At 38.9% G+C, this 19,976-nt stretch overlaps 2 protein-coding genes across 3 annotated transcripts; one reads left to right on the top strand and one right to left on the bottom strand.

Moving 5' to 3' along the window:
- Nucleotides 1-5,258: 5,258 nt before the first annotated feature.
- Nucleotides 5,259-12,605, bottom strand: mrpl46 (mitochondrial ribosomal protein L46). Of its 2 annotated transcripts, none has more exons than XM_006779727.2 (4): nt 12,344-12,605; nt 9,317-9,518; nt 8,740-8,910; nt 5,259-6,009 (listed from the first exon to the last, which is right to left on the bottom strand). In XM_006779727.2, exons 1-4 carry the CDS (start codon nt 12,602-12,604, stop codon nt 5,762-5,764), a joined length of 882 nt encoding a protein of 293 aa, XP_006779790.2. In that variant the 5' UTR covers nt 12,605; the 3' UTR covers nt 5,259-5,761. The 2 variants fall into 2 exon arrangements, with proteins under 2 accessions (XP_006779790.2, XP_006779791.2); XM_006779728.2 differs by having other exon boundaries at nt 5,259-6,006.
- Nucleotides 12,606-13,092: 487 nt separating this feature from the next.
- On the top strand, nt 13,093-19,658 carry mrps11 (mitochondrial ribosomal protein S11). Its single transcript, XM_006779726.3, has 6 exons — nt 13,093-13,270; nt 13,459-13,557; nt 16,917-17,015; nt 17,431-17,560; nt 18,388-18,453; nt 19,471-19,658. Exons 1-6 carry the CDS (start codon nt 13,182-13,184, stop codon nt 19,576-19,578), a joined length of 591 nt encoding a protein of 196 aa, XP_006779789.2. The 5' UTR covers nt 13,093-13,181; the 3' UTR covers nt 19,579-19,658.
- Nucleotides 19,659-19,976: the final 318 nt, after the last annotated feature.

The raw sequence follows: 19,976 nt of genomic DNA, 5'->3' as shown, positions 1-19,976 counted from the left end.
AAGCATGGAGACATCGTGGAGATGACCTGTTAAAGTTCAAACTGAGTATCAAAAATGGGGAAGAAAGGTGATTTAAGTGACTTTGAACATGGCATGGTTGATGGTGCCATAAAGACTGGTCTGAGTATTTCAGGACCTGCTGATCTGTGGGATTTCCCACATAACCATCTCTATAGTTTACAGTGAACCGTAAAAAAAAAAAAAAGAGAGAGAGAGAGAGAGAGAGACAAAATACCAAGGGATAGGCACTTCTCTATGCTCTCATTGCTTTGTTGATGTCAGAGGTCAAAAGAGAATCCCCAAACTGCTTCAAGCTGAAAGGGTTACAATGAAGGCATGCAGAACAGCACTGAACCTTGAAGCAGATGGGCTGCAGCAATAGAAGGCCAAACCTGATTGTCACTCTTTTCACCTAAAGACCAAAAACCAAGCCTACAGTTTGCACAGACTTTTTAAAAATGGATAAGAGAAGATTGTAAAAACGTTGCTCTTTCTGATCAGTTTAAATTCTGCTGCAAAATTCAAATTGTAGGGTTAGAATTTGACATAAACAACAAGAAAGCATGGATCCACCCTGCTTTGTATCAATGGTTCAGGTTGCTGGTGGGGACATAATAGTGTGGGGGGATATTTTCTTGACACACTTTGGGCTCCACAGAACCAATTAAGCATAATTTTTTATTGGCCATGCCCATCCTTTCCTGACAACAGTGTGCACATCTTCTGATGGCTAGTAAGGGAGACATTAATGCAGCAACTGTGTGACGCTATCATGTCAATAAGGATCAAAATCACTGAGGAGTGTTTGCAGAATCTTGTTGAGTCAATGCCATGAAGAATTAAAGCCATTCTGAAGGCAAAACTTTATTTATATGGCGCCAAATCTGTGACAAAGACAGGACAAAAGAACGCTGTGGGGCACTGAGGGCCTCAAGTGCCAAAATTAATCAAATAAACATGTCATTAAATAATTCATTAAATGTGTACTTAATTAATAATCAAAATTAAAACAACAATCAATTAATTAAATATTTAAATAATTTATTAATTTATTATTGAAGAAGAAACACTCAGTGCATCATGGAAACCCCAAGCATGCTTATCCAAAGTCCAACCTGATACTAGCAAGTTGTAACTAGCAAAGTGTCCAGGCAGTGCAGACATGACCAAAAAGATAACTATGCAATTATTAGTTCGAATGGGATTGCAACAATACATCATCCCTAACACAAAGACACAGGAACCAAGTACAGACATATGAGAAATTAACGGAAAGAGCAGCATAAAGTGCCCTAATAAGGTTTTGGACCTCCATGTGCTACATAAGTAAGTTTTGGCACTGATTCTCCAAGACCATTCTACCAAAACATATTCCCTCATGTGGTGTTTTCATGATGATGATGATGGTGACGAGTGCTGTCTATAATATCAATCCAAAATTTGAGTTGAGATCTAGTGACTTTGAAGAACAAAGCATGTGCTTTTATCGTGTTTAAATTCATCAGTGGATCAATGGCTGAGAGTATGGTTGTCCTGGAAACCACTCGCAGCAGGATAGAAATGCTTCATTATGAGATAAAGGTAATCAGTCTGAACCACTTTGTATTGATTTGCAGCCCCTTTCCCTTTCCTCTCAGGGGATGGGTGAACCAAAACCATGACAGCATAACAGATCCCCCTCACAGGGTTTAGGTTTTCCCTTTTAATGTCATTTTAACCAGTCATTGTCTATTATCAACATTCAAGATTACATTACAGTTATCTGGAGAAATGTTTCGTTTTTGATATATGAAGTAAAATGTCAAGTGGAACTTTGTAGATATCTGAAATGAGAGTTGTTCCCATTAATGATGAGTCAGGATGAACATTCTGGATATCAAAAATGAAATTATGGATATCTGAAATTGAAAGCTGAACACACGTGAATGATAAAGTGTCGGGATTTGTACAAGGAAGAATTTCTTTGTGGCTATCTTATATGTTTGTCTTGCCCATTTGAAGGAAGAAGGAATTGAATTACAGTCAACTGTGACTACTAAATGTTGAAAATAGCTCTTGTACAGTTAAGGGGTTTGGGGCATCTTAAATTTAGGTTTGACCATTAAAACTAAAGTCATGCGTAACCTAAAATAAAACTTCTTTGACTGTGTGATTGTATGCTATCTTTAATTACCACTCTGACTAGCTGTGGTAGATGCGATGCAAAAAATGTCATGTTTTGAATATTGTCCTATATCAGTGTTTAATATCAGTATGCTTATATACAGAATAAGTTATGATACGCACTGGGTGAAGTTGATTAAAGTCAAACTTTAAGTGAGTATGTATGTATATGTATATTTCATATAATATATGAAATATTAAAATTATGTTCTAAATGGTTGTACATGTTATAATCAAAGGCTGAATCTTAGCTATAGCACAGCCCAGATTGATGGAAGTTGATGAGTAGTAAAATTCACAATTGGAAAATAACAATGAGTCTAAATATTTTAAAACTGTAGTCTGTATAAAAACGATGAAAAACAAATTCATAGACTACTTGGACTATGACGACATGGATGACTGAGAACCTTCTCAATGAAAGGAAAGTTTTCACTTGGAAGAGTTGGCTTAGGTTTCTTTTTAACATTAGGTGGAAACATTAAGTGGAGCGTCTGGGAAACCGTCTGCAAGGAAATTCATTTCAGTTTGTGCATCCTGGTAAATTTTGTGGTGCAAACGTTATCATTTATGTAAAGCAGGCATGTCCAACTCCAGTCCTCGAGAGCTACTGTCCTGCAGCTTTTAGGCTACGTTCACACTGCAGGTCTTAATGCTCGATTCCGATTTTTTGATCAAATCCGATTTTTTTTGTCTGCTCGTTCACACTACAAATAAAATGCGACAGCAAACGCGCTCTAGTGTGAACGCTCAAAGCGGCCCGCATGCGCAAAAGAAGACGTCACACACAACGCGCTCTGTTTAGACCCAGACCAGACAGTATTGTTTGACTGATGCCCTTAATATAAAGACTTCGGACTTTACGTTTCCCAATTTTTGCTTTAAGTTATTTTGTTATTTACATAATAATGTAGATAACCTAATAATGATCCTTATTGCTGTTTTAGAGGAGCGGTGCTTCAAAGGATAGTTGCAGATTTCTGTCAGAATCTGCAGATTATACAGTACAAATAAAATGTTCACGTTTCTCTAACGTTGTCTTCCAAACAGTTTCACTGACATCTACACTGGATGGCCAGGAAGCGTTCGCGATGTCTTCTCCGGCGCTGATAATTGGCGTCTGTCTTGTGTCAGTGACGTAAAAGACGGATTTAATGCGACATGACCGTTTAAACAGCAGTCGCTTTCTGAAACATCGGATATGTATCGGATTCAATATCACATACGAAAGTGACCCAGATCGGATTTGAAAATATCGGATTTGTGCCGTTCACACTGTCATAGCATGATCGGATATGGGTCCCATAGGGTCAAAAAAATCGGATTTGATGCGCTTTCGCCTGCAGTGTGAACGTAGATGCATCCCTGTTCCGACACACCTGAATCAAATGAACTGCTTGTTACAAGGCCTTTGCCAGACTCGATGGCATGCTGAAGAAGTAATCCAGTCATTTGATTCAGCTGTGTTGGAGTAGGGATGCATCTAAAATCTGCAGGACAGTAGCTCTCGAGGACTGGAGTTACACACCCCTGTTGTAAAGGAATATATTATAGAAAAGCTCCTGTTTTGCTCTCTTTTTCAAATATTTGTTCTCTTGCTGATTAAAAAAAAATCTCATTTAATACTCTTACTAATGAGTCAACACACATGCATGCATGATTTAATCTTCTGTCCTCTTTTGTGTCTTTTGTCTGGAGAAGTCACCTCTTTAAATATGCATGGGGCACATGTTCACACTATTGATAAATTAATTTTAATTAATTTATAACCCTCTGGACTTAAATAGCTCAGATGTGTTTCAGCATTACTTCTGCTCACGTTCAAAACTTTCTGCACAAGACTGAGTCCAAGACTGAGTGTATTTTGGGATGAATTTTGAAAGAAAAAAAATCCAAAGTGTGTTATTGAGAAAGCTCTAAACTAGAAAAAGAGGCAAGCTTGCATTGAAAGGATTTAGCAACCAAGCAAACAACACTTCTAAAGTTGAAAATTTCACCCAATGGTTGGAAGAAATTATTGGTTTGAGACAGTTTGAGATAAATGTCCTTCTTGAACTCCATTTATTTTTTTCCACACGCCTGTCTACATTTGCACAGCACTATGTGTGCATGCATGTCTGTGTATTTGTAGCGGGGATAATTACATTTGCCCCAAAATATTTAGTGGTTGTATGAAATCGTATTTAATATTCAAGTTTAAAAATAATAAACACTTTGCTGAAAAAAAGGAATGGGCCCCATGTGAGATTTTCTTGCTTCTTTGACAAACTTTGTTTCAGTGTGAAAATTAAAGACTTTCGACCACGTCTTCTACTGCATTCATGCTTATTTATTAGACAAATGTTTGGGCTCTAAATATTCCCTGCAGCACCCACGAAATCCGTGTCTATCCTCTTCTTCAGATTGAATGACGGGCAATCTTAATTAGAACCGTCTGTAGCTGTGTAGGCTATCAAGCTGTGATAAATGATATGACACATCATCTCTGGAGGCCTACTATTGGCTGATATAGTACTTGAGGGAGGACACTGTGGGTAGATCACAGCCCTCATTTTAATACTTGCATCAGCATTGAAGAATTGCACTTTGTTTTGAAAGTTGCTTCCAGGTGTTACTTTCAAGCTTTTTTTGTTTTTTTCCCCTAAGTTTCATTTTTGCCTTGATTTCATAATATTACTTAGAGCAGGGGTGGGCAATTCCAGGCCCCGAGGGCCGGTGTCCTGCAGGTTTTAGATCTCACTTTGGGTCAACACACCTATAATCACATGATTAGTTCGTTACCAGGCCTCTGGAGAACTTCAGGACATGGTGAGGAGCTAATTTAGCCATTTAAATCAGCGGTGTTGGTTCAAGGACACATCTAAAACCTGCAGGGACACCGGCCCTCGAGGCCTGGAGTTGCCCACCCCTGACTTAGAGGGATGGTTAGAGGGTTGTGATCTGTAGGGCAGGAATCAAACCAAGAAAATGATATCTTCATCTAATTGGTCTATGTTTAGGTCTGTTCTTAAGAGCATTTCTTTGAGCACAAAATGAGCCAATCCAGGACATCTCACCATGTTCCGACAGAAAACACGTTCAGATTTGTCTGGGGCATACATGATTTACTTTTATGAGAATGACGAGTACAAGAAAAAAAAAACATTGTTGGTGATGGCATGATGTGTAGGCACAGATGATGCTAGTGTGCAGCGAGGTGGAACCATGAAGACAGCCAATATCACACACTTAGCGTCAGTTTCCATGCTTGTTTACATTACTTTTTCAGTAAATTGCCACCTAGCACCTCCATTCCTATGACATACCTGATCAGGTAGTATATCTAGTGAAAATTAACTTAAGTAACATCTACCCTAAACCTCTTGAAACTTGTCCCAGGCAGATACTCCTAACAGACAAAAATATCACATAGTCTCAGGACAACATTACAATCAAGTAGATATTACTTTGGTTCAGGTGTGAAAAAACACTTTATTTGTAGAATGAAATATACAGACATGTCACAAGATATTTTCAGATACAAGATGACAGATAAGCAATAAAGGTAACTTTCTGGGGCTCATAAATGTAAGTCGATGTCCCTGTATAACTTTAAGTGTCACAAGTCTAGGATGAAGCGTTCGACCTTCATCATGTACGCTGGTTTGAGGTATTTCTGCAGTTCACTCTTCTTCACCCACAGAAAAGGAGCTTTTTTGGTTTTGGGAGGGGCACCATCTGCCAGGATGGCTTTGAAGAAGAATACTTTTGTCCCGATTGAGTTCTCCGTCCGAATGGCTTTGGGCAGTTTGTACTTGTACACTCCGCAGGGGGCGTTGCCAAGGAAAGTCGCCTTGAAACCAGCTGCTGCAGGTAGGAAAACAGGCTGTGAGTTCATGCAGATGGAAACAAAAGTGCAGATGTTGCTAACCTTTATGCAGCTTTTAACACTTTCTAATGGTGCCGCTTTATGTTGTCGCATTCCTGTGGATCATCAGTGTTTGACTCCTCTAATTAAAGTGTTACATCACCCTCATATTCTGTTTCTCTGCTGTGCTGCGACAACAACCCACTTTTTAATCTAATGTCATGTCGTGTAAATCCCCACGGTCGCTGCTGGCTCAATGTGCAGAGTGAGGCACAACACGGCCATGTTAGATTCTCACCGAGTCCAGCTATATTAAAAATGGATCAACTTCTGCTCCTCAAAGACACCTTAAATAAAACCCTCTACCAAATGTTATTGTCAGAGGAATGGCTTAGGAAGTGATTGATGGCGCTGACACATTAATAGCTTGAGAAATGTTGTGAAATGGTTTAGTACAGTCAGTCTGTGGACTCTTATTTAAATGCTTTAAAGCTTGGATACATGTTGAGAATCAGACAGTTAATATATTTAATGTGAGGGATCATTACTGGGTGACTGGGAATATTTCTGCCATTAGTCATCAGCTTCACCTCTCACCCTTAACTTTGGTCAAATCGTCTGCTTATTATTTCCGAAACAGACTCTAATCTACGGCTGAGATCAGTGGACGTCTTAGCGGAGATGACAGCTCGGGGCCAAGCACTGCTCTACGAGGTGTATGCAAATGAGTTGTCGGAGGGGATTTACAGTAAACCTCTTGTTGTGGATAATGAATTTATGAATGATCACATCAGACTTTAAAGATCCTTAGGATAAAGCTGGATCATTATAACAAAAGAGATCAGGATGCTAATACAGTAAGAATGCAGTAAATGAACCATGTGGACAATAATTTTGGATATTAACAGTACCTCAAATCCTGCCCTTAACACTTATTTTAAAATGTGCTTAAATAGCCAACACACACTTGCACTTTGGGGTACTTGTTTAAATGTTGGAAGTTCTTAGCTGATAAAAAACATTTAACAAATATCAGCAGATTAATTTGTTTTTGCTTCACCTGCTACATAAGGCTGTCCAGAGACTGGATCTGTCTTAATACCCATGTACAATGCTATGAAAAAGTATTTGCCTCCTTCCTGACAAAGTCATCAGTCTATAAAATCTTACAAACCAATCTCAGAGATGTTAGGACTGCAGTGAACCCCTGTGAGTGCCATTATCCACAAATGGAGAAACCCTAGAACAGGGGTGGGCAATTCCAGGCCTCGAGGGCCGGTGTCCTGCAGGTTTTAGATCTCACCTTGGGTCAACACACCTGAATCACATGATTAGTTCGTTACCAGGCCTCTGGAGAACTGCAGGAGCTAATTTAGCCATTTAAATCAGCGGTGTTGGTTCAAGGACACATCTAAAACCTGCAGGGACACCGGCCCTCGAGGCCTGGAGTTGCCCACCCCTGCCCTAGAACAATGGTGAACCTTCCCAGGATTCATCCAGGAGATTACAAAAGAAACCAGAACAACATCTAAAGATCTGCAGGCCTCACTTGCCTCAATTAAGGTCAGAATTGATGATTTAACAACAAGAAAGAGACTGGGGAAAAATGTCATTCATGGTGTGTTCCAAGGAGAAAACCACTGCTGACCAGAAAACCCCACAAAGGCTCACATTTGCCAAAAAATAAACCCCATTGTTGAACCCCGATACTCCCTGGACTGACAAGACTAAAGTTGAACTTTTTGGAAGGTTTGCATCCCATTGCTATGTTGTGAAATGCATTTCATAAAAATTACATATCAACAAACATGGTGGTAGCAGTATGATGGGTCTGTGGAAGACTTGCTGAAACTGATGCAACCATGAATTCTGTTCTCTGCCAGAAATTCCAGAGAACGTTCGACCATCAGTTTATGCCATGAAGCTCAACCCCACTTGGATTATGTAGCAGCACAGTGATTGGGAACACTTCAGCAGGTCCACCTCTAAATGCCTCAAAAAAATAAAGGTTTTAGAGCAGTCCAGTCAAAGTCCAGAGTAAAATCAGACTGAGATGCTTTGGCATAATTAAGGCTTTGACCTTGAAATCAGAAATGGGGCAAAGCCTTGTTCACAGCATTTTTTGAATAAAATATGATTTAAAAAATTATTTTCATCCTTCTTGACATGAGAATACTACTAAAGAGAAATGTTTCAAATCCCAGAAAACTGAACAAGAAATAATGAATTAGACAGGATGTGGGTACTGGGACATGCTCTATGTATAATTAGTGTAGTTTGATTGGGCTGTACAAAATCTGAAAATATTTGGGGTTTAAAATAAATACTATTTGTTCAGATATTTAGATTTTACAATTAATTTTATATTAAAGTGGGCAGCAATTAGCCAAAATATGAAGGCTTTCCAAAAATCATGAAAATAAAGTATTTTCCATCATAAAGCATCAAATATGAAGAGAATTAACTGCAATTTACATCCCAGTTTATTAATGGGAAGTTTATCTACTATGATGCCTTAATAATTCTCTGATTTAAACCAGCACTAATTACAGTTTAGAGAAAAATGATTTAATCAGGAAAATAAGGGAAGATTAATCAAAAACAAGTAGTCACAGACCCATTCAAGTTTGAAGTACACCTGAATTAATGTATAAAATCCATAAGAAGCTGTTAAGAAACTAAATTTGTTAAATAATTCTGGTGCTTAGCAGCCTGAAAACTTAAGTTACCTGGCAGGGAGGTGAGAGCTCTCTCAGCCGTCTGTCGCAGCGTTTCCCCCTCCTGCCACCGAGTCTGAGGCAGCAGCCAGAGCTTCTCATCACCCACTTCCTGCTCAGCCAGAAGAACCAGGGAGTCGGCCAAGCAGCGCTCTGCTGAGGTCAAGTCTTTATCTACATCAGCTAAACCAGAGACAGGAGGCAGTCAGCAGCTTCACAACAGCTCTGTCGTTGTCTGCAAAACTCACACTAACTTTTCAAATGTCACAGGGAGCAAAATGCTCATTTAGAAATCCGGAGCAAATAGATTTTCTGAATATCAAAAAATACATTAAAGGCTATTCGCTCTCTGGTAATTTCATTTAAATCCAGCTCTGTGAGACTCCTTCAGATAATCTAATTTTCATTCTCATTCTGTTTTACTTGATTAATGATTGGAGCACCACTAAAGGCTAAATACTACAATACATCACATTAAATTACAGACATTTCATCAAGCACATTTGCAGTGCTTGAGTATGTTTTCATATTTTCATACTGTGTGCATGCTGGTCTACTCCTTTACTGATCATACACTGCCTAAACTGACCTCTGACCCTTAGCGCTGGTTGAAAGTTCTTCATTTTCTGCTCCCAGATGTCTTCCAAGTCCTGAGCCATCATTATCTCCTTGTCCCCGTGGCTGTCCTCTTCATCTGAATCGTAGTCGTCCGCCTGCTTACGACTCATCCTCTCTGCGTCTTCCAGCAGGCGCAGCTCGTGGTCCGACAGAACGCTCTTTTCCAGCTCGATCTGAAAGAATCCAGAAGAGGCCTGTGTCTCAAAAGGAAATCTTTCAGTCTGGGCATTGCTGCCGAGTCTCATGTTGTCACTGTGTCAGCTAACAACAACAAACTGAAGCTACAATTTGCACATGCTCACCAAAATTGCCTGGTCTTAAAAAATGCAACATTCGTATTGCAGGGTCAAAATTTGGCAAACACAAGATCAAATATGGATCCATGCACCTTTGAATCAGCAGTTCAGGTTCATAGTCGTGGTGCAATAGCGTGGGAGCGTGTTTTTGAGTATTGCTGCTGACCACATCCATCCAATTATAACAACAATCTTCTGATGGCTGCTTCCAGCAGGATAACACACCATCACAAAGCTCAAATCATCTCAACCTCGTTTCTTGAACTTCACAATGAATTTTCTTTACTCAAATGACCTGCACAGTCACCAGGCATCAATCCAATGCAGCACCTCAGGGATGTAGAGGAATTTTGGAATAAGGCACCTTTGTTGCCACAAAGAATTTAAGCAGCTCTGAAAAAAAGAGTACCAGTAAAGTAAACTGCCTGGTGCGTGTATATAATATTACAAAGCTGAAGCTTCACATCAAATTTGGCCAAAGTTTGAAATAATGAAGTAAATCTGAGTTGAAATAATCTCAGCAGCCCAAAGGTTGAGGCTTTAGACTACTCTGAACATTTTTTCCAACATTTCTTTATAAAACCATCTGTTATTCAGACAGCACCATCATAAACCTCCATCTGCATCTCTGCTTCATCGTGCATTTGATAGCAAACAAAGTGAGAAGAATTTTGAGGTCAGGACTTCTTGAGTTGGTTTGAACTGATTAACCACTGATCGACAAGTTACATTACTTCTGCTTAAAACTTTGTCATTGCCTCTATTTTAATTCTATACTTGACATATAACTTTGTTTTTAATTGAGAGCTGTGCAGCTCTTTGATTTGTCTGGATATAATTTGGCCTCCAACTATTATTAAAGCAAGATAATAGAGATAAAAATGAATACCACCATGTTCTGCAATAATTTTCTTGCTTTTGTGCATACATTTCAAGTAATTTACACAACTGTGGCAGATCTGAATATTAGTTATCAGTTAAAATTCCAGAAAGGACACTTAAATAAACATACATGTTATATATATATATAAAAGTCTATGAGTAATTCTGTTAAATAATAATGACCTCAAGACTGAAGAAACATAACAGTAACGATTCTTGCCACCTCAAATGCCACAATAGAGTGAACAAAATGTGCTAAAATATTTTTATGACAAAAATTGGGGAGCACACTGCAGTGTTTAGCGCTTTTGCCGCACAGCAGAGAAGAATCTACTGCCCAGCTGGGGATGTTCTGCATGGAATTTTCATGTTCTCCATATCCATGTTTGGGTTCTTTCCAGCTTCCTCTCATAATCCAAAGACATGGATGTTAGGTTAATTGGTGGTTATAAACTGGTTGTTTGATCATTCCATCTCAAATCATAAAATTTTCTGTTCGACCGAAAATAAAGCACTTAGGCATGCAGACTGCTTCTACTAACATTTGTAAAAGAACAGGTCGTTCTTAGGAGCTCAGTGAAGCGTGTTACTGTGATATGTTTGTCCGCTGACAGGAGAATGGTATTCGTCTGACTGCATTGTGCCAAGTCTACAGTTTGGGTGATTATGGTATGTGGCTTGGCTTCAGCATACCAAGATATTTGGGGCAATTTCACACTCCCAACTTTGTAGCAACAGTTTGGGGATGCCCACTTACTGTTCCAACATGACTGTGCACCAGTGCACAAAGCAAGGCCCATAAAGACATAGAAGAATATGGCTGGTGTGGAAGAACTTGACTGGTCTGCACAGAGTCCGGATATAAAATGAAAACTTCAGGCTTTAATAGTTTTTGAGATATTCATGTTCAAATATTGCCTCAGATTTCAAAATGCCAAATAACATGTGAGTGAGTGGCCTGACCATTTTTCAGATTTTAATATCCATGCATCCATTTTCTTTTACTCATCCAATTTATCCAATACTTTTATTTTGTTCTTTCAGCTGCTGCCTTCAGGGGTTGCCACAATGGATCATCAGCTCCCATCTCACCCGATCCCTTGCAGCCTCCTCTGTCACACCAGCCATCTATATGTCTGTCCTCTTTCACTACATTCATGAACCTCCTCTGAGTTCTTCCTCTTTCCCCCCTGCCTGCCAGCTCCGTCGTCAAAATCCTTTGCCCATAATACCCACTATTCCTCCTCTGAAAATAGCTAAACCATTCCCACCTTACCTTTCTATCTTTTGTCTCCAAACTCCTCAGCCTGAGCTGTCCCTCTGATGTATTCATTTCTAATCTTGTCCATCCTGTTCAATGAAAATCCACCACCTCCAAAACATACATCATATCAGGTCTCACCTTCCCTTTCACTCTTGCTGCTAACTTATTATAAATCACCCCTGACACTCGTCTCCATCCAATCCACCCTGCCTACACTCTCTCCTCCAAACACTTATTTTCTGATATTCACAAACATATTTATATAAATCTTTTGTTGGGACAGCCCAGTTTTCATCTTGGAGGACTGTCTTGCACCGCATCGTGTATCACAAAATCACAGGACTCTATATTCTAACTGCTAGCCTTGATATAGTGATAGCTGTGAAATATAAATTGTAACATCCCCCAAGCGTCATATATTTCTGCCTAGAACCAACATGTGTGTTTTCTTTTCAAATGACCGCATGTACTTTGTGAACACTAAGAAAAACAAAACAAAAACAGTTTGTTCTTTTTTACTCATAGACTTCATCCCTTCCATGATACGGAGACTCACCTGATGAAGCATCTGTTTGAACTGTTGCTCGATAGGACTGCAGTCCGCTGAGATGACCGGCAGCCTTTGCAGACACACCGCTGCCATCAGGGTCCACGGTGAATTCGCTCTTTCCGCCGCTTCATTGATCTGAAAAGCCGCACGGCAAACAGTAGCGCTGGAAAACTGACGGAAGCCCTTGTTTCCGACGGGAGATCTGCTGAAACGAGACAGAAACTGTAGGAGAGGCCGACTTGCCATTCTTCCACAGGGCGCAGCCATCTTTTCTGTTGCATTCAATGTACAAGCAAAAAAATAATAACATTAGAAAATGCTAAATAAAACAAAATGGAAGTAGGATTCTTTACATAATTTCTCTGCGGATAGTAGTTTATAGAGCAATTATATTATTTATTGTGTTTTAAGCAAAACGCTACAATGTTTGGTTGACGAAGATACGTTTTTATTAAACACAAAATGGCATAATATCGAGGGTTTTTTTTAAGTACTTGAAAGCACCATTTCCGTTCTCGACCCACAATTCTATGCGGGAAAACGGACGATCTATTTACCCATAACTGTGGGTGTGAAATGAAATTAATATATTTAAAAAAACAATAATACGCCACTTATACAGCCATATTAAATATTATCATTATATTTTTAATCAAGTGAAAACGGTTAATAAGCAGTGTATAAGTGAAGCTTCTACATATATTATTTTTTTGAACGTGACGCCACCCCCGCACAGCTCCGGGGGTATTACTGGTCTGGTCTGGATTGCTCCTTCAATGTCACGTTTGTTGTGTGTAAAATTATTTAACGTCTGGCTGCAAGATTGTGTATAAGTGTGTGGAACATGAATAAATTTAGCTGTATATTGTTTAGCTCACTGAGTACCGTATGTCGACAGCTTTCTGCCCCTCTGAACGGAAACACGGCCTCTCTGTAAGTGCTTTATGGCTATGTTTTCTTAGCATTTATGTTAGCTGGCGGCTAGTTCTAGGCTGTAGCATTTGGATAACAAATAGTATTTTAGATGACACCTTTATAATTACGATTACAATATCAATAGCAGATTATGTTTAATATTACAGGTTCATAAAGTTGTTGCTAATTAAATTGCGTGTGCACAGATGTGGAAGCAGAGCGTTGCAGCGGACAATATGCAGCAGTGCTATCAGGCATCAGGAGAAAGAAGCATCCTCCAGCGCAGAGACTGCGAAAGACTTCAGGTCAGTCACAAATGTACATCCAAATGAAATGAAATGAAACAACATAAAGTCTTAGCAAGGTGTGCCAAAATGTACAGCTCAAACCGCCCCAACGCGCTTCTTGAATTCTTCTGGAGGGATGCATCATCATTTTCCAGAAATATATTGCACAATTAGTTTATCTGAGAGTAACGAAGAACGCCCGAAAAGTTCACAGGCGTCTGGGTTGACTGCAGAATATATTGTGGATGGGGCATTTTGACATCCTGGAAGAAACTGGTTCCATTAGGATGGAAAGAAGTTTATATACTGATTTGCAGTAACTCTGTCTCCAGGTAGCCCTCAGGGGTACCCCTGAGCAAGGTACCGTTCCTACACACCGCTCCCCGGGCGCCCACTGCTTCACAGAGTGAATGGGTTAAATGCACAGAGGAATTTCCCCACGGGGATCAATACATTAAATAACTGACCACAATATTATTTTCTGAAATTTTTGGTATTGAACCTGTATGTATGCATGAGAGTATGTATCTATCTATACACTATACACACATATACATCTGTTCTTCTACCAGGGTCAGCTCATTGTGTCAGTACTGCATTGTGCTATGGCCTCTGGATCTCCAATTGAATTGATAGAATGCACTCATGGTCTCGCTATATACATAAGACATTTTTAAATGTAATTGGTAGCAAACAGCACAGTGGTCACACTCACTCCTTTCCCCCTATGCTGCTGAGGCTTTTAGGCTCTCCCAAATTCAGCTGGGTATCCTTGCTAAAGTACTTCCAAAATGAAGTAAACAAATGGAAGTTTGTTTAGCAAATGGTACATTCAGCTGCTCCCTTATTTCCCAAGGACTCGCTACGGCAGATGGATCCACAAATTTGATTTGGCACAGATTTCTATGCTGGATGCCCTTTATGACACAACCCTGCCATTTATGCAAACTTTTGGTCTCCTGCAGCACAACATGCGTCTCCTCATGGAGTTGAACCGGGGAGCTTTCACGTGTAAGGTGACTGTGTTAATGGAACTGGGCCAGTTGGAAATTGGTTTGGCAAATGAAAGAGGAAAAAATGAGAGGGAGACATTCCTCACCTGTCACTTAATGGAAACTGCCATCTGAAAGTTATTTTGTTAGTTGGTTATAAAATATAAAATCAGTTTTGATTACTTTTTTTATTTTTTGTGTCACACTGTTTTCCAGGGTCTGTAATTTGACAATCTGAGCAAAAGAAGAGTTAAATGAAATTGTGATAATATAACAAAGCCCCCACTGAATGTCCTCACTGTTCAGCAGTCAGCAGTTCAGGTTTTATCTTTAATTTGAATTTATTTATTTAAAAGGGACAGTGCAGTTTAACATAGTTCAAGTGCAAGACATGAAACTGATGTACCGCACATAGGTTTATAGCTACTGCTAATTTTCAACAATTGGCCCTTGTTGGGCTTACAATCTAAATAGATACATTTTACAATAAAACATACATTTTCATAAAAACAATTACAATTAACAGACAATAATTTAAAATAAAATTAAAATCATTAGTTAAAATGACTACAACTTTGATTTCCCTTTAACCACACTTTAACCTTCAATGTAAAGGATCTAATGTCTGTAATCAAGTTGATATCGGTTGATATCGGTGTGTTCCACAGATGGCAGGCCTTTATAGAAAAAGCTGACTGACCGAATGTAGATCTGCAATATAATATCTTGCAGTGGCCGTTCACCTTACTCCTAGTAATACGATTACTATCTTGTCTCTGGATGTATCTATTGAGACACTCTGGGGCCATCTTATTTATACATTTAAAAACTAATTTAAGAAAACACAAATGATTAAAACTCTTAAAACTAAGTAGATTATATTTCTTTAAAATGTGACACTGATGCCACCAAACAGATTTTTTTTTTATCCGTTATTTTTAAAGATTGGTTATATAAGGACACCACAGTGCTGCTTGGGTCCAAACTGTCATACAATATGAAAAATGAGAAAATATCATAGAATGCATAAATATCTGAGCTGCTGAAGTGGGTATATAGTGCCAAATTAACTTAAACAATTCAGATTAGCCTTGACTGTCTTAGAAATCTTCTTTACATGCTTGTCAAATTTAAGATGTGAATCTAAGATTATTCCTAAAAACTTAAAATCTTTGACCTCCTTTATTTCTCCGTTCCCTAATCGAAAAACACATAGGAACAGTTTTTTTTTTTAAGTTCAATACAAGATGATTTTGTTCCAGCCATTTTTGGACATCATTTAGATGTACCGTTAAGGTGTCTGCTGCTTCACCAGGTGACTTAGCTGGTACGTGCATAACTGCATCCTCTGCATAAAGTTGGCAGTTAGCTTTTAATATCCCAGTGTCACAAAATAGATTGTGACTAATAAAATGTCACAATCTATTTTGAATACTCAGTAATATATTATGGATATATGAAATCATTTTTCAGTTTGAATATTTGACATCAAAATAAGAACTTGTAAAATCCTAAACTTACTGCTAATGGGTTATGGATGAATTGGCACAAACCATGTATAGCGGGGGTTGGAGGGGGCACAGCTGTAAGAGGCTGATTGGGTGTTGTTTGTGAATGTCATCATTCAAAAAGAAAGTCACCTAGGAATTTCAACCTGATACCATAGGCATAGCTGCTAAGGTCCAAATCTCCATGACCTTGAACTCAAGGTCAAAGGTCAAGTTTTCTGAAAATCTTCTGAACACAATAAATTGAGAAGGATGTTACCTAGGATTTTCATAGCTGCATCTATTAGGAGGTTCAGTGGTCTGTTTTTGTTTTATTTTTTTAATGCATTCACTACTACTTTATTTCCTGCAGCACTAAAAATATCAGCTGCTTGTTCTTGCTAATGTGGCCTGTATTGACATTTCCAGTCACATAAAAAAGTTGTCTTTATTTTTTGTTTCCTTTCTCATTGCTATTCCTAACACATGTGCACCACAGTCATCAAATCTGCGCCCTGCCAACCACAATTTCCAACACTGTTTACTGATGGCTTTCACGTAGATTTAAATGTTCATTGTCTGCTTGAGCAGTTTTTCCGACTGAAGCTTCAGTGATGTGTACTTAATCTTTTCCTTCCACCATCTTAATACAAACCCCGAATTAACAGGGTTTTTCATACATGTCCCACAGCATGACTGTATTGCTTACCTTTATCATGTGGTGCATTGATGTGAAAGGACGCTTGTCTTCATTCATTTATTCATGTTTTCTCTTTAATTTAACACCTGTCAGCATCATATTTCACTGTCTACTGTCAGCAGACTAAGCTCCATTAAATAGAAGCACAGCCTGCTGCAGTATTATCATTAATCTCTAATCTTTGTTTTAATCCTACAGCTATTTACCTCCACTGCCTGGACATGACAGCGCACTGAGATGGGGTGGGAAGAAGTTTGAAGACTTACCAATTGTTCACATTAAAGCCACATACAACAAGTAAGTGAAAGCAAACTCTTACATTTGGCTTTTTAATAGTCATATTTTGACAGGAGCAAATTGACTTTGTTGCAATGTAAGTGTCAGAAAATATCTCTTAAAGCATATTCAAGATTCAGTCAGCACTTTGATTATTTTAGTCTTTCCTCTTTGTAATTTCAGACCCATTTGCCGTAGTGTTCTGATTTTATTAAGTAACCACGAAACCTGCTTTCAGAGGGAAAATTGCTGCTTGGATCTGTTTTCATAATTCAGTGAAATCAGATGTTCTGCTATGATTTAAATTTCCTATTAACAGTCATGGTGGCCATTGCTAAAAGCCACATATTAGTTAGAGTTCACGACTGCTGAGTTGTCCTCACTGTAAAAACGCCCGGCAGTTTGCGACCCAGTAACTCGCTGTGTTCTCTACCAGCACTCACATCCAGCTGACAGACAGCGCAGGGCAGTCCGTGGTGAGGACATCCTGCGGAACAGAAGGTTTCAAAAATATCAAGAAGTCGACGCCGATCGCTGCTCAGACTGCGGGCATCTCTGCTGCTGCGGTGAGTTCGATACAACACAACACTGGGCCACCTCGTTATCCCTGCAGAAGATTGTTCCAATTAAATAAAAATTAGAGACTACAGCATCTGCTGCTTCTCCACTTTGTGCAGCAACACTTAATTCATGAATATTAAATGTTTGCTGTAAACAAACTGGCTTCTCTGAGGATTTTCTAAAGGCTGCGGGCTAACAAAGTTATGGTCGGACAGATTTTCTTTTTCATTTGTTGTAATCAACATAGTTGATAAATTAAGTTTTATTATAATGCTGCCATATTCAGTAGAGTTAAATTATACTTTCCTCTCATCAGTTTTTAAATGTTTTTTCTACAATTGAAAATTAAAAGTAGCTGTACACTTTTATTAAGAGTCTTTTCTACTGGTTTTGAGTAATCTTAAAGAATAATTCTTGTTTACCTCTGTCAATTAAGCCTCTTTGTATACATACCTAAAACTAACATTGAATACCTCTGGTTACGTTCTCTTGTAATGGCTGCTAAGCCGCGAAACTGTCACAAAGTAATGAAAGCTGCAGTTATTGTTTGTTGAAGTCGATCTTAAGACTCTAGTGAATGACATTAATTGGACACCTGCTTATTCTGAATATGTTAGAAGTGGCAAAGCAGAGAAAAAGCCATGGACTCAGAGCAATGGTGTGTCTAAAGCTCTAAAGCTCCTCAACTGTGTTTTAGTCAAGATTACTAATCACATCTATTAGCCTCAGAACCAGGAGAGGATTTCATTTGTTGGCTTTATTGGACTTTTCTGAACACCGGAGTCAAAGGGATGCTGCTCATCTCAGATTTTTCTTCTGTCCATCTGCACAGAAAGCTACAGCCAAAGGAGTTAGCTTTGTGCGTGTTGTGGTCAAAGGTCTTGGTCCTGGGCGTTTGGTGAGTAGTTTCTATAAAGAAATCTTTAAAGCTATTCCAGATAAAACTAAGATTTATTTTTAATTAGTGTTATTGTTTTTGTAGCTTGTTGTTTGGTCTGTCTTCAGACTGAAGACAGTTAACAGGGATGGAAGCCTCATTAAAACAGCCTATTAAAAAATTGTTTTGGCTCAGTAGATGATAAACTTGTACTCGTACTTTAGTTTGGTATCGAAATTTGTCATATTTCTGTTAAAGGCAAGCATACAGTCATAACCCAATAAGACAACCAATAAGAGTTGGCTTATTATCAGACGGTTGGACAGGCAAACATGTGAAAGTGAAACTTCTTAATATTATATGTAATTTTTCCCAACATACTGTAACATTACATAGATCCTTAACCTCTGAAGCAAATTCTCTGATGGCTGTACTCTGGGAAAACATTGATTGTTTGGTCAGCATGCTCCCATCTGTCTTTCTCATTGGGGTGAGAAATTGCTGATGTTATTTTCACAAGTAGAAAAATGCTACACTGACAGCTCACCAGGGCCCATCTATTGATTTTTGCAATCGGAGGAGCAGCCTTTAGTACAGCAGCCTTCAAAGACATCATGTTAAAGTTATTGGTACGAGTGCATTTTGCCTAAATGTGCACGAGATTGACTTTTTCCTTTTGATTAATCTCATTTTAAAATAAAATGTCTTTTATTTGTGTTACCTGTTTATTATGTTACCTTATCTGCACTGTTAGAAGAAGGATAAAAAATCAAAGAACCATTTGTATGAAGAAGGAAAATTTACTGCAGGATAACAGGATGAAAATGAAACTAGTTTTGTGTTTTGTTCCACTGACCCTGCTCTGTGCCGATACGCGAGTGGGCGGTCAATACCAGCAAACCTGTCACAGCACGAAGAAGTGGTCCTCTAATTATTTCCAGACTTGTCATAATGAGGATAATTTAAGGAGCTGCAGACATTTTGATCTGTTCCCATTAGCTTTCTTAATGAATGAATGCATTTTTCTCTGCTCTGCAGTCTGCAATCAAAGGCCTGACAATGGGAGGCCTGGAGGTGGTATCTATCACTGACAACACCCCCGTGCCACACAATGGATGCCGCCCACGGAAAGCCAGAAGGACGTGATCTTTGTGTGCCAGAATGCACCGCGACAGGAGGAAGCTTTTGTGTTGAATTATGCTAATAAAGAGTTTTGTTGTATAGCTTTTCTGGCTCTGAGCTGACCTTACAAAAAGCGTTTTGGGGAAATAATTGCAGATGGGTGTTATTAATGAGCAGAGAACAGGCTTCTCAGTCCTCTGCTGCTACTGTTGGCAGATGAATAAACCTTCATTCTCACTGCAGGCGCTTTTATGTTCATTAGTAGACTGATGTTTGTACACAGCACAGAAACGGCTCTGCGTGGGAACAACTAGTAGCCACAGGAACCCTTGATCCTGACTATGCTACACAGCTGAACCTGCAGGACTGCAGATTGATGCAAGATTGTCCAAGTTTAACCTTCTTGTGTGCCTTTTTATATT

The sequence above is a fragment of the Neolamprologus brichardi genome, chromosome 1, assembly GCF_056152115.1.
Source record: "Neolamprologus brichardi isolate AB-2024 chromosome 1, ASM5615211v1, whole genome shotgun sequence".
NCBI lineage: Eukaryota > Metazoa > Chordata > Actinopteri > Cichliformes > Cichlidae > Neolamprologus > Neolamprologus brichardi.
The sequence above is the reverse complement of the archived record's forward strand: the minus strand, read 5'-3'. Positions and strand labels throughout refer to the sequence as shown.

Coding starts and splice junctions, on each gene's coding strand:
- mrpl46 (XM_006779727.2), bottom strand. CDS start 12,604: ATGGCTGCGCCCTGTGGAAGAATGGCAAGTCGGCCTCTCCTACAGTTT. Junction 9,519..12,343: donor TCAAACAGATGCTTCATCAG/GTGAGTCTCCGT, acceptor GGATTCTTTCAG/ATCGAGCTGGAAAAGAGCGT. Junction 8,911..9,316: donor ACCAGCGCTAAGGGTCAGAG/GTCAGTTTAGGC, acceptor TCTCTGGTTTAG/CTGATGTAGATAAAGACTTG.
- mrps11 (XM_006779726.3), top strand. CDS start 13,182: ATGAATAAATTTAGCTGTATATTGTTTAGCTCACTGAGTACCGTATGT. Junction 17,016..17,430: donor ATTAAAGCCACATACAACAA/GTAAGTGAAAGC, acceptor GTTCTCTACCAG/CACTCACATCCAGCTGACAG. Junction 18,454..19,470: donor GTCTTGGTCCTGGGCGTTTG/GTGAGTAGTTTC, acceptor TCTGCTCTGCAG/TCTGCAATCAAAGGCCTGAC.